This window comes from Manacus vitellinus, unplaced genomic scaffold (genome assembly GCF_001715985.3).
Source record: "Manacus vitellinus isolate BGI_N305 unplaced genomic scaffold, ASM171598v3 scaffold_30_pilon, whole genome shotgun sequence".
In the NCBI taxonomy this organism is placed as follows: Eukaryota; Metazoa; Chordata; class Aves; order Passeriformes; family Pipridae; genus Manacus; species Manacus vitellinus.
Genome location: NW_021940291.1, coordinates 8,103,882 through 8,118,019, shown reverse-complemented (window position 1 = coordinate 8,118,019; position 14,138 = coordinate 8,103,882). Strand labels below are relative to the sequence as shown.

Genomic DNA, 14,138 nt, shown 5'->3' with positions numbered 1-14,138 from the left:
AAGAAAAGGAGAGGAAAAGCATGGCTTTGGGGAAATCCCATTCTGGATCCTCCTCCTCCAGCCCCAGCCAACTCACCACGTAGTGTTTTCATGTGCTGCACAGCCATCCTCAGCACGGTGAGCTTGTCCAGCTTCCGAGACATGGCGTTGCACGTTGGGACCAGCGAGGCCAGCTCGTCTATGAAACTGTTCATTTTATCTCTGCGCCTCTTCTCAATCTGACTGTGAGCCTCCCTGAGCAAGGAAGGTGGTGAAGGAAAAGAGAAAAGCATGAGAAAATAAGGCATATTAAAAAAATGCCCAAACCCAGCAGGACAAAACCACAAAAGTAACCTCCTCCTGATGATTGTTACCCTCTTGTCCTTGTGAAAAGCACATCCACATACAGAATTCTTCAGACATTTTATGTTCATGATTTGGGTAATAATAACATAAGCAAGAGGCAAGGCTGCAGCACATGGTTTTAATTTACCAGAAAACACATATAACTTTGGCCATATGGTACACTGAATCCTCAGAGCTGAACCAACCCACAAAACAGTGCAAAATTATCCAGAGGTTTCTGCTGCTGTGCACCACTTTTATCCTTAGCACATGACACTGAAACATGACTGGCACCCAAAAGGTCAGAGATAAGCAAATTCCAGTGTATATAAATATTGAATAAAACAGCCTTAGATTGGGTTTTAGGAAAAAATGATTCACCAAAAGGGCTGTCAAGCACTGGAACAGGATGCCCAGGGCAGTGTTTGAGTCACCATCTCTGGACATGCAGATGTGGCACTTGGGGACATGGTTCAGTGGGACTTAGCATAGTTGGACTCCATGATCTTAAAGGCCTTTCCAACCTAATTCTATTCTATGATCCATTTCCATCAAGCATTTGTAATCACTGTACTACATGAATGTACTAAGTACTCAAAACTACTTTTTGCTGTGGTAATACAAGTCTTCTACTCATCCTATAGCTTTTTATTTGAAGTATTTGAGATACCTCCGAACCAAACTCTTCCTAATCAGGAAAATTAATTATAAACACTAAACAATTTAATTTTTGGGTTACATTTTCCCACAATAAGAGTCACTGTTAACACTTGTACAACCCACTATTGAGTCTGAAAGAAGCAAGATGAAGAATGTAACATTATCAGAAACATACTTGCTTCAATTTCAACACTAATGAAGTGACTAAAACCAAGTTACCTACCAAATTAGTATTTTCACAAAACTATATGCAAACCTAATGGAAAATGTTAGCAGCGCAGAGATATGGAAAAATAAGGGAAAGTCAAAGTTAGAACAAAAATATTTTCAGGAGAAGAAACACATGAAAATAATTCATATGTGGCAAAAAGCAAGAGATAATTCTTTCTAATATACTTGTTTAGAGCATTACCTTGCATTTTTTATTCTGCCTTGTTGGTCTGCATACTCCAATCTGTTGAGAAACAACATCACAAAGTTACAATGCTGGAATCACTCAACCCAGTTCCTTTAATGCATCTTACATAACTACTGATCCTCATTAAAATCAGTTGTTTAGAATCTGAATATGTATCTAAACTTTCTAGAAAAAGAACAATATTTATAATACTGTGTCTCAAAGTTTGGGGTTTGGTTTTTTTTTTTTTTTTTTGCTTGTCTGTTTTACTTTGCTCAACTATCTTATGCCTTTATCCCAGCCAAGAAATAATTTGGGACACATGACCACAGTGACACTGAGAACAGGAATCCACAGGCAGGATCCTGTGTCAGTACTGTGGAACTAACATTTCAGTGACTGTATCACCAGTACCTTCCATGTTGGTCATCTTTATCTGTATCCATACCTTCCCTGCAGAAACAGAGCAAAGCAACACATCACAAATTCAGCAGGATTAGCAGAACAGTCATCAAACTATCATAAAATTAGAATAAAGTATTGCTGTCATCTTTAAACCATAAATACAAAGATAAGAATACAAAAGCGACATAAAGTTGTGTGGTTTTTATAATATTAAAGCATTTTCTTAAATTAGTTGTGTCTCCTTCAGAAATAACTAAATGGCACAGTTTGATGTGTTTGACAGTAAAACATGCTGCAGTTCAAAGATATCATCTGTTATAAAAATGTTTTTCAGTTAACTGGAGGGAGGGAAAAAAGGACATATCAAGGCAGTTATTTTTAAGCCTTCATCAGCACTAGCTCTACCACCTTGCATTTACAAGTTGGACCAGAGGCAGTTATCAAAATGCCTTGCATTAAATTCACAAACTGCCCTAAATTGCTTTGTGCTGTGTGTTCTGCACCCCAGTTTGCCTCATGGTAGCTGATTTGGGGATAGAAGATGGTTATAATCTAGACCAACAAACCACTGGAGATGGCCAAATGTGCACGGAGAGAGCGGGAGACTCCGAAACTAAGCAGGCACATTTTAAACTGGGACAACTTTCAGCTTGCTTTTCTTTCAACATGAAAGAAAAAAAGGAAGGAGGCATGAAGAACAGAAAGGGAATAGAAGTGATCCCCCTGACTACATTTTAATATTGTAACCATATGCACAGAAATAAGCAGAAGAGGAAAGCGTAAGTTTTCCCAGCTGTATTTGGTAAAAAAAGTTGAATGCCTATGACTGCGTGTCTTTGGTTAGACAAAATAAGTAGGAAGAGAATGTTTTGATTTACATAAATCTGTACAACTGTGCTTAAGTGGACTCTCTTAGGCCTGGCTCATTCTGTTTTAATTTTTACCTGCAAATTTTAAGTAAGTGGAAGGGAAAGGCAAGGAAAAACGCTGAGCATCTTTTTCCAGTGAAACTAATTACTAAAATATTTATACTTACTCAAAAGGAAAGCCATCGAGTCTGAAAAGAAAGAAAAATAGAGTACACCATACATAGGAAATAAGAATAATGTCTTACATTTTCTGCTGAAATGCTCAAGCTAATAATTCATATTCTATTTGAAATGAAAAGCACAATGAAAACAGGACAATAGCAGTGAGCGGTATTCTAAAGAAATGAGCTTGCTCAAATTAATCTACTTCCTGAAAGAATAATTCTGCTATTTAAGAAAAGATAGCATAGTTGATGACACTTAATGTGGAAAAACTAGTAAAACAACTAACCTAAATTATGTTATGCAAATCATTGAGATATTGTTTCATCTTCAGAAAGGAAAGATCTGTGCTTTGTGCGTGTTGTCCTTGTGGTTAGATAAATGGGATTTCAGAGGACTCTAAGGCCAGAAATAAAACATAAAAATAAAAATAAAGTATCCCAAGTTTCTCGGTTTTTGATGATTCTTGTCCAGCAGGACAGATGCACATTTTGCTTCAGTCAGTACTGAAGTCCCAAGCCTGAACTTTACACAGACTTTATCGTATCATAAGGAGATCAAACAGAATTTCCACATGCACACTAACTGCTGGCATCACTTCAAGTCTGTAAAGTGACCTGAAATACCACTGAGCTTTACCATGATAAGAGGCTATGTTTTATAAAAGCCTTACGAAAAAGTCTTCTCATTTCAGCCACTAACACACTAGTTATTCTTATTCAACAGTGGACATAAGCCTTCTTAAAAGGAAACATGGTAGTGTTTCATATATTATTCACTGCACTCTTAGATCAGTTATATTTGTGATTAGCTTTAAAAAGAAGTTTGAATAATGCTCAATGTTTTCTTCATGTCTCCATCTGCACCCCTGAGTTACTGTGTGAGCCACTGGCTCAAAGCACTCAATTAAACTAAATTAAACAGCACTTGTGATACCCCCTTTAGCTTCAGGATGCTTGTTGTAACAAAATTCATTTTAGCCTTAAAAAAACCCCAGAAAGCAAAAATCTAAAAGAGGCACAAGGTAAGTTACGAATGCATCGGGATAGTGTGTTTTCTTATCATATATTATTTCAGTTGAAAACATTAGTCCCATGAAAAAAAAATGAACTGTTTGTAGACCTGTGCATGAGGTCTTGGATTGTAGCATTTGACTGAAACAGAACACAGTGGAGAATAGCCTTTGCTGAAGTGACAGCAATAGGCTGGGCAGGAATTTTCCTGGAGGAGCTGCAGGAGAAAGAATTAAAAGAGAGCTGAAAGTGCAGCTGATCAATACATTTGCTTGTACCTGAGAGGTGAACAAAGAACCACACTAAAACAGTTGGGTTCTGCTTTCTTTACTCCCTGGCTTCACTGGCACAGTGGGAAAATTTATTTAAAAATAAATTGTTAACAGGCAGCAAAAGCTGAACAGTAGCATTTCTGAGCATTTATCCATCCATCCATCCATATAGCAAGAGGTATCAAGGTAATCTACCTGAAGTTCTACTTCAAAAAAGGAACATTTACCAGCCACCATTTCCTTTTCAACACAACATGAACTGTGGTATGACTACAGTTGTTGTAAACTTACTTCACTGAGGATTCAAGGAAACAGTGTTTTCACATATTTAAAAAAAAAAAAAGCACACAAAACCTAAAGGGCAGAATTATAACTTACAAGAGCAAGCTGTCTTTTGGAAAAGAGGACTTGAGCAATGCTTCCTACCCAGAGGAATAAAGATGGAGAAATCCTTTTTCTAGAGAAGAGGAAGTTGGTAAGACCAAGGCTGTTCACTGAATTTTGTAGTGGTCAATTCAACTGGAGGGACTCATGTACTTTTCAAGAAGACTAAAGGCACGCTAGAGAAGGTACATATGCAGTGCACTTGTGGTCTTTAAAAAGTGCATAAAGTTTTGTGCATAAGGTCTCCTAAAAAGAAGTCCTACACACAAGGAATCTCATTCTTAATTGTCATGCTTGGCATGAATTAAAAATTCTGCCCCTCCGTGTAAAAAGAACTGCCAACACTCCAAAGCCCACAGTGATAAAATTTGTGCTGAGTTACATAAAAACAGACTCTGTGGTCGTATGAATAATGGATGTGTCCATTCCCAAGCTACCCTGCAGCCAGGCTTTGTTAAGTTACAACACACAGGAGGTTTGTACAGTGATTTGAAGTAGGTTGGTTTTGGTGTTCCTAGTGCAGGAGATATTGCACACTTGGAAATCTGGCAAACTCTACTACAACCTTCACTACCTAAAGCAGAGTTGGTGGCATTTCTTTTTATGTCAAACACCTGCCCCAGGAGAGAAGCTATGGCTTGGAGAGTGCTTCTGAGCACTGTTATTAGCAAGCTTCCCTTAATGAGAAAGCAGCTTTCTTGAAATAAAGCCACATTCTACCACTGACTGAGAAGAAATCACGTTTTTATTGTGTCAGGATTAATAGCCCACAGTCGAGAACCAACACAAGATTAAACCAGTTGATTAAATGAAAGGCAGCTCTAATGCCTTAAACCAGAGACTATTCAGATTCATATTTGACTGAGGGACCAAAATAGTTTCATCAGGCAAAGGCTGGCAGCACACTGATAGGAAGTGACTAAATAGGCAAAAAATAGGTGAAGAAAAGGAACAACTCCTAGTTTTGCTTCTGCTTTTCAATAAATTTATTACCTTCCCCTTCCACTAGTCAGACATTTTTTTCCTGTGTCAATGGTCAGTATAATCAACCTTCACACTGTACTTTTCATCAGCACTAATTCCACCCCCCCATCAGCCAAGTGCTTTTCTCCTCAGCCTTACCCCATCTGATAGCCCTCCATTCCAGCTGCACTGAGATGACAGCTTTATTTTAATTATTAAATATTGAACTGTCCTCTTAGTGCATAGCAGCTTTTTTCTTTATTGAAACCTTTAAGGCAGGTTGTCAAGAAAAGGTTATTTAAAAATTGCTATAAATATTACTATAGCCTCCCACACTGTATTGTTGTGTTACCACCTCTTTTAAGCAGAGTTAAATCAAGAGAAATCCACTTACTGATAATCAGTAGAGCTTCCCTTTCTTTTCCTATTACAATCCATTCCTGAAGTGCTAAGGGAACTGGAGATCAAGTCAGCAGGGTCTGGTGACATAAAGTCACTAATTGTAGAAGATATGTCCATCCTTTGGTCTGCCATTGGACTGTCTAACATTAGGGAAAAAAAAAAAAACACAAGAAACCCACCAACCAAAAAACCACTGCATTAATATAGGCAGAAACTCACATTTTTAATCAAAAAAAAGTTCTCTCAAACTTAGCATTCTTAAAAACTGAGAAAATCACAGTTTCTGTTATTTCCTTTTGCCATAAACCAGGTAATAGGCAATTTCTCCTTTTCCATATACCAGTGTATTGAATATTGCACACAAACCATGACCATTCTCAAAACATGTCACTCCACACAATTGTTTTTAAAGAACTGTCAGCGTGATCTTTAACCAAACCAGGTTTACTCTTATTTTAACTGGCCAGCCAATTATTTCTACCTAACAGAAATATTGCTGACTGGGAATGCTAGTTTTAGTCTGTCTCTCCATTTGAAGATCATATTATTGAAGTTCACAAGCTTTAAAAGTTATAATTCCACTGAATTTTGTGGAACAGAATTTAGATTTCCATAGAAATCAAACACCCTCATCACAGTAGATCCCACAAATAAAAATCCTAATAACCCAATGACAGTCTAAGAAGACTAGTTAAAAGTGCAAATTAATCTAATTGGCTCTTTTATCCAAAACACGGACTTTTTAAATCCTCTAGACTGCAAATAATTATACTGTTGGAAGAAACCCCCGTGAAAAGTTCATTTCTAAATAGCATCAACTGTGAACCAGAAGAGTTTTTACCTGAAGGCCTGTCTTGGAAGCCTAGATCCACTTGAACAAAGATGATGATGCTCAGCCCAAAGCAGCTGATCACCTTAGAACTCTTCCATGCCTCATATTCTGTTGGTCAAATACTCTCAAAAACCTGAATGGGAGGAAAACCAACAAGCTTAAAAACCACCTTCAAAACAAGCTTGTTTAGAACAAATGTTTTAGACACAGTTTACAGCAGCAACACATGTTTCCTACTCAAGGATAAAATATTCATTTCCTTATAAAATGTGGAAGCTTCATCCATCCAGCAAGAGGGTTAGATGTTGGGATGTGTGTCTCCAACGGACCAAACTGTGGAACAAAGGGAATCTCTTCAGCATCACTTCCATTTGGGCCCTGCTTATCATTCTTTGGTCTTTGAATAAACCCCCTCTGCTCATAATCAAGATCACACGCTCACAGTCACGAACACATCTGTTGTCAGATGATGCCAGAAAAACTTAAACTGCTGTCACAGTGCAAAAGACAGACTTATCCCTTCCCTCCTGACTGCCTTATTTAAGGTGGCCAAAGCAGTAAGACAGTTTTGGCTTGACTTGCTGTTTTGTTTTCCACTGTAACAGCAGTTGGTATTTTTGAAGAACAGGGGTTAAGTACTGTTCTATTCTGCAAGCTTCAAGTTTTACATAAAATCCACAGCCCATACTACAACTCAAGTCCTTAAATGTGTTTCCCAGCTATACTGTAAACCTAGTGGTTGGGCTGCAGGTGGTTGCCCTTCCTTTCCAGATTGCTGTCACAAAACAAGTTTTTCAGCAAAACTTACTATGGAAGACTTAAAAACTGTTCTACGTCTTCCTCCTGCAAAAAAACTTTGCAGGTCTATTGAGTACATTGTTTTCTGGTTAATGCACCTGTGAACATCCTGACTGCCCTTCCAACCTGTGACAACAGTAGAACTTCCCAATTACACAGAACAAGCAGCTCCCACGACACTCTCAGAAGCTCACAAGTCAACCAACCAGTGTTCTGTCAACATGACAAAATTATAACCAATTTTACTCAATCACACATAGAGACAGGTTATGAGTTATAAGCCAACAGAAACCTCACAAAATCCAAAATCATATGGTGTCATGTTCTCCAGTGCTGCCAGAATAGCAAATTCAGACATTCACAAGTATAAATTATTTAATTCACTGGTCCTATTATGGTAATAAGTCAGGATTGCAGCTCTTCAGTCTAAGGTCAGGCAAGTCATTGCCTTCACACCACCAACTTCTGAACAGGACCACTGTTGTTCTAGAAGCAGAGCTTCCAAACTCTCCTGGGGGCACATCATCCATCTCACCCAACGACTTCCCTGTGGTCCTTTCCCAAACAACCTCCTTTTCCATTTTTGAGAATGTCTGGGCATGTTGGTTCATGCACGTTAAGAGGCCAAAGCAGAAGATCACTGACAAAAGCCAAATCAGTACAAATTTAAGTCAAATCATAAACTGCCATTGAATCCATAATCACACTTGCTTTACAAGGCTTTCTTTCACACTCATACAGTTACTTGTAGACCAGGCCCTGCTTTCTCCCTGTGTCTCCCTTTCCTTGTTGTCTGCTTTGTTCCTCTTACCCAAAGCAGCCCAGCAGCTTTAGAAACAATTATGTTACTGTGGGGTATGAGATTACTGCATCTGGCTTTACCAGTTAAACCACAGTCATTTCTCTGTGCCTGGTTTAGACCCAAAAACATTATCTCCAGCCTCATTTGATGTGCAGAAATTAGTTATAACTAAACTTAGTGTGGCCCCTGGCTAAGCCCTGTGAATCCTGTGGTAAGAGCACTGCCACAGCAAACAACTTATGATTCCCTCTTGGAACCTGACACAAACCCCAAGCACTGCACAATGCTAGAAACAAGTACTTCCTGAAATTTCTGACCCAACCACCCACAGTTAACTTTCACAAGTTTCTGAACACCTCTATATGTGAGAGAACCTGTTGAACTCACATTTTACTGCTTTATATTTCATGGACCACCCAGACAAAAGGTTGGGATGAGCTGAAATTACCAAATTAAAAAAGGGGGGGGGAGGATTTGTAAGTTTAACACAGTCCTTTCCCTTTAAGACTGCCTGCAACAGTCAGCATTTTAGCTTCATAATCAGAACACTGCACGAGTCATTGTGCAGTAATGCTAAAAAAAAAATTGTTGTTCATCTCAAACAAAAATTTCAAATCAGTTTTATAGAAGAGAAAGATCTTGAAATTAAGTATCCATTCAACTGTGCTGCTATTTTAAACTATAACTGTCTATTTTGATAGTTTCAAAGCAGCTATTTTAAGTCTTGACCATATAAGAAAAAAACAAAAACCCACACATAAAAAGCAGAATTCTCAATTTGTTTTCCAGTCAGTCCTTTCTCTACCATGTCCCAAGTGTTCATCCCAGTTCTAACAATCACAGTCCTACATTTCAGCATTACAGGAGCTAAGAACAATGCATGTCTCTTGAAATGAGGTTTAAAGTTAAGAAAATGTCAACCCAATGATCAGAGCAAAAATCAGCATGCCCCACTAAATAGTGAACAGTTCAGAGAAGTGTTTTGTTGCAAGGTTCTCTTAAAATTCTGAAAAATTGAATATTTTACTGTCTTTTCAGCCTCCAGTTGCTTGATGTTCAATGGCTAAAAAAAACTCTCTATGAGAAGGAATGCAAAAGTTACCCATATCTATATAAGCAAAGTTCAAATCTTCCATTTATGATGCCAAGCCTGTTGCCAAAGTACTCCAGAGACCTACTTGAAAAATTGCCATGTAGTCCACTTCCTGATTAAATTCTTCTGTAGACGAGAATCAAATGATATTTTGTCATTGTATCTCATGACAGTTTCTCTCTACAGCCTGTTTGGGACTCTACTTCCTTCGGGATTCCCCTTCCTTGCATTCCATCTTTCTCCAATCTCCTGCAACAAGGCTAATGAGACAGTAAAAAGAAATCTTACTGTTCATCCCTCATTAAAAAAAAAAAAGTTAGATAACACGTGACCAGCTTAATCATGCAGCAAAGCTGATCACGAGTACATAAACACCTCTGAGCAAATCAAGGTCAGAGCTAAAGTAGGTCAACTACATGAGCCAAGCACCCACCCGGGAGTCAAGACCTCTTTACACAAGGCCCATCAGTTTTGGTTCCCCCTAGGCAAGAGTCATCTATCTCCAACATATTCTTGTACGAGAGATGCAGTTCATGACTTCATGGATCAGAAATGTCTCACACTTTAAAAAGCACCATTTCGCAACGGCAGAGGAAAACCGTGGTGTGGTTTCCTGAAGAAGCAATTGAGAAGATACTCACTGTCCCTGCGTGTGAGGACTGAAGCAAAAACAGCTACGGAGAGGAAATCATCGACTTCCCTTCACAGCAGCATTCCATCGCTGGAGTTCAGTGTCACAGCACAAACTAGTACCAAACTGGTTATTTACCTTCACTAACAGCACTTCAAGAGGTGCTGCAGAAGTCTGGAGGCTCCAGTTGCTCACGGACTCAAAAATGGGGGAGATTTCAGCTGCAAGAGTCCCTGTGATGATTTCAAGATGCAGACAGACATATGTGGGCATGGCTGCTGCAAGTAACAAGCAGTTCCTACATCAGAATCTTTATTATGGAATACTCCGTTGGAATCACTGGAAGATCTTTGAACTAAAGCAGTGGTATTTTCCTTTTCCTTCAGTACTTAAGGAGCAGCTGTCAGAATGCTTTGTATTTTCCAAATACATTGATACTGTTTTGTTTTAAAGGCACATTTATGTTCCTTGAGCTCCCCAATAGTATTTGCAAGAACACTCTGTACTCCCAGAAGACAAAAAGCCCAGCGGCTTCCTCTCACATGCAGATACATCTCACCTCACTCTCTAGGGCAAAGAAGTGATTTTACCCTGGTTTGCTTGTTGAGGTTACCCTTTTACCACTCATTCATCAGTATGTTCACCAGCCCCTGGTACCCTGTGATCCACATCTGAGCTCTGGAACTCCTCCTGAGATCAGTAGCTCATGTTTCGACCCCACCACACACACAGAGCAGTGATGCAAAATCCTCCTGCAGCTCCCCCAGCCCCTCACAAGAGGAATACCCTGCTCTAGGGAAGGCAGAGACTGCTCAAACCACTCTGTCTTCCAACAGCTGCTCTCCATGTTTCCTAAGGAAAAAGTAGCAGGCTGGAGGGAAGAAGCCCGTGAATTTAAAAGAGCCACAAAGCTACAAGATAAACAATTTTGACATAGGGGGAAAAAGTCTCCAAGGAACAGAAGATAAACTCCACATGCAGTCTCTCAATAGATCAATATACAGTCCATGTGCTTCCCCACACCGAAAATGCCTGTTCATCAGCAGTGTCTCTGAGAAAAGATGGAACAGGCCATCTCATGGCATCACCTCACAGTTTTCCAGACTGTCAGAGTGGCAATGGAGCCACAGGACAATATGCTGCATTTTATCTCGTTCTCAGAACACTGAGAATTCCAGATCAAGAGGGGCCTCAGTTCCTGTATCTCCTTGTTTACGAGGGAAAGTACCTAAAACTTTTACTTCCAGCTATTTTAACGAAGGACTTCTCTGTTGTCTCAAAACCAAGGATAAGTGGTAACTAAAACAACCTTCTCTTGCACTGGGGAGCTCAGAACTAGCCCCAGAACACAGAAGTGTCTCAGCAGTGCCCAGCAAATGGGAAGGATCACTCCCCTCAGCCTGCTGGCAACACGACTCCTAAAGCAATCCAGGAAGCTGTTGGCCTTCTTTGCTGCAAAGGCATCACTGCCAGCTCATGAACCACCAAGATCTTTTCTGACAAGCTGTTTTCCAGCTAGTCAGTCCCTAATCTGTAGTGGGACATGGGGCTTTTCCTCACTAGGTGCAGGACTTGATATTTCCCTTTGTTAACTTCTTAAGGTTCTTTATAAGGTTCCTGCTGACTCTTTCCTCTGGCCTGTAGAGATCCCCCTGGTTGGCAGGACGCTCATGAGGTGTATTAGTCATTCCTCCCTGGAGCTGCATTGTCTGCACCTCTAAGTATGGAGCTTCAGACAGCATGGAAGGAAAGGAAAACAGACAGGTTCTTGAAAGAGAAGTTAACAGATTTAACAACCTTCAAAAATCCCAGCTCATGCTCAGATAAATGTGTCCTTCAAGGCTGATCCAGTCCCACGGGAAGGCCTCAAGGATGGAGATACAGACCATCTTCACAGTAGGAGATGAAAACTGGAACAAATCCAAAGCCAACTCATGTCCCTTCCAGGAATCAAACCTGTTCAGACCACCTGTCTGTGCCATGGAGGAAGCATTTCCCTCCCTCGCAGGGGACTGGTGCTTACTCCTAGTGGTACAGCTCAAGGTCTAACACACAATGCTACGGAACAGCCACCACATCTGGAGGCTGAGCCTTCGTAAGAACCAGCATCCTGACTGCCCAGCTGACCCTCAGACACAGGGGATTCCATTTCCTCTCACATCTCAAGGCTGTTTGCCTCTGCACCTACGCAGTGAATCCCAGCTGCAAGAGTGTTTCTACAAAGCTTGCTAGTTTGCAACCATTACTGAAAGCTTGATCTGGTGTAAGCTTCTCGTCAGCCAAGATTAGACTCTTTGAGCTCTCGTTCTTTGAAGTGAGCTTATGTTGGCCTGTTCACATATTTCATTTTGGGCAGCCATCAAAAGGAAACATCACAAGGGAACTAATCAAGCCCTTGTGAAGAGGTGGTGATGCACACACTTGGAAATCAGTGCTAACATGTTGCTGTAACCAAAGGAATTTGGCCTGCTCCAATGATCAATCCGCCAGTACACGCACTCCTCAGGTTTCAAGAAACTGCTTCCACGGGGAAAACAAAAAGGGACCTGCCTTTCTTGGAAGACCAGGTTTGAAGGGATTTCTGAAATTTCTACACATAAAGCAAACTGTAGCCCCTCTACAGGCTTCTGGGAGTAACAAATACTAGTACTCACAGCACAGATACTGGGTACAAGTGTACTGGTGCTGAAGGAATCACTAAGCTCAGCCCCAGTGGACAGAGTGAGATTAACCAGCGCTTCAGACGTCTCTGCTTGGAGCAGGAACCACTGAGTTCTCCTCAGAGCTCTGCAAACATCTCACTGGGTGCCATGTGACATTTTATAGACACACTGAGAACACCACAGGTATTCTAGGAACACATGTTGATATTTAATCTCAAATGTCAAGATGGATACACCATGGAGGGCTGTCACTCAACCTGCGTAAGGTAACAGCCGAGCTCCTGCGAAGAGTAAGAAAAACTACACCAAGAATTACACCCAGGTGTGACTATCAAAGATCCACTCTCAGTCAGAACACTCCTTCATGCCTCTGGATGTCTTATTTCAACAGGTCCTATTATCAAGAACATCTAGACTGATTTTATTGGAAACAGATACGACCAAAACGGAATAAAAATCAGTTACTCTGAGAACAGCTGCTTGCAGGAAAAGAACTGAGTTCAACTTCAGAAGTGTTTTAATTATTTAAAAAACCCAACAAGCCCAAACCAACATATTTTAAGAAAATGCTTCAGAAATATTGTTCAGTACAGCACCCCCGAATTTCTGTAATATAAGTTTTATCTATATCTATATAAATAGATCTATAAATATAAATATATCTCTCTATAAAATTACATTTTATATTAAAATTACATTACATTTTACTTCAAAAATATAAAAATTACATTTTAATTAAAAATAGGGTCCACTGATGTTAAATGCTGGTAAAGTAAGTTCATAACATCTACATTAGGATGTTGTATTTAATTCTCATTTATTCCAATCCTTCAGAAGATTTTGTGTATGTGTGGGAAGAAACAAGGTATTACATTTTCAACACTGGGGAAGATGAGAAGACTTAAAATTTACAGACAACAGAAGTTTTAAGTCTTCCGGGCCAGTTATCTAACTCAACTCATTTAACATCAAAATCAATTCTTCTTTTAGTAATGACAGACCCACAGTTAAAATTAAAAAAAAAGAAAAAAAAAAGAAAAAAAAACAACAACCAAACACAACAAATGAAGTCTCCTCCCTCCGTTACTGAAATACAAACTTAGTTGAAGTTTTGAGTTTCCAAGCCAGGTCCAGCCTCCAATACATGAAGGACATAGTGTTTCACAACCACTGAATGCAATCCTTGCTCATCAACCCTATTCCATCCCCAAGGGTTTTGGAGGGGGTGGGAGGCTGGGGGTGTGTGAAAGACAGAGGGAAATCTATCCTACCATGCAAGTAAATCAATTATCCAGCAATAATTGGGCTTCAAAGTAAAACCCTAATCAAAGTTATTGTTGATTTCTTCAGTAGCTCATGTACTTCCAGCACGCTTTGATCGGAAACACACACCCAAACCCAAAAAACAACAAAACCTTCTCAGTTGAGGAGCCAGTGGTTCTGTGAAGTCTCCCAAGTTGTACACATT

At 39.8% G+C, this 14,138-nt stretch overlaps 1 protein-coding gene across 6 annotated transcripts in view; it reads right to left on the bottom strand.

The window, feature by feature from the left end:
* The window catches only part of ARNTL (aryl hydrocarbon receptor nuclear translocator like), a 29,337-nt gene extending 19,632 nt beyond the window's left edge, over window positions 1-9,705 (bottom strand). For 2 of the 6 annotated variants that reach the window (XM_018076024.2, XM_018076025.2), the window contains exons 1-7: window positions 9,462-9,705; window positions 6,693-6,816; window positions 5,844-5,991; window positions 2,823-2,843; window positions 1,796-1,834; window positions 1,397-1,438; window positions 77-234 (exon numbers count right to left, since the gene is read on the bottom strand). In XM_018076024.2, coding sequence (XP_017931513.1) covers window positions 77-234; window positions 1,397-1,438; window positions 1,796-1,834; window positions 2,823-2,843; window positions 5,844-5,983 — 400 coding nt within the window. In that variant the 5' untranslated portion in view covers window positions 5,984-5,991; window positions 6,693-6,816; window positions 9,462-9,705. The remainder of the gene's footprint in view (window positions 1-76; window positions 235-1,396; window positions 1,439-1,795; window positions 1,835-2,822; window positions 2,844-5,843; window positions 5,992-6,692; window positions 6,817-9,461) is intronic. The other 4 variants (XM_018076026.2, XM_018076027.2, XM_018076028.2 and 1 more) reach the window with 2 other exon arrangements.
* Between the last annotated feature and the right edge of the window lie 4,433 nt (window positions 9,706-14,138).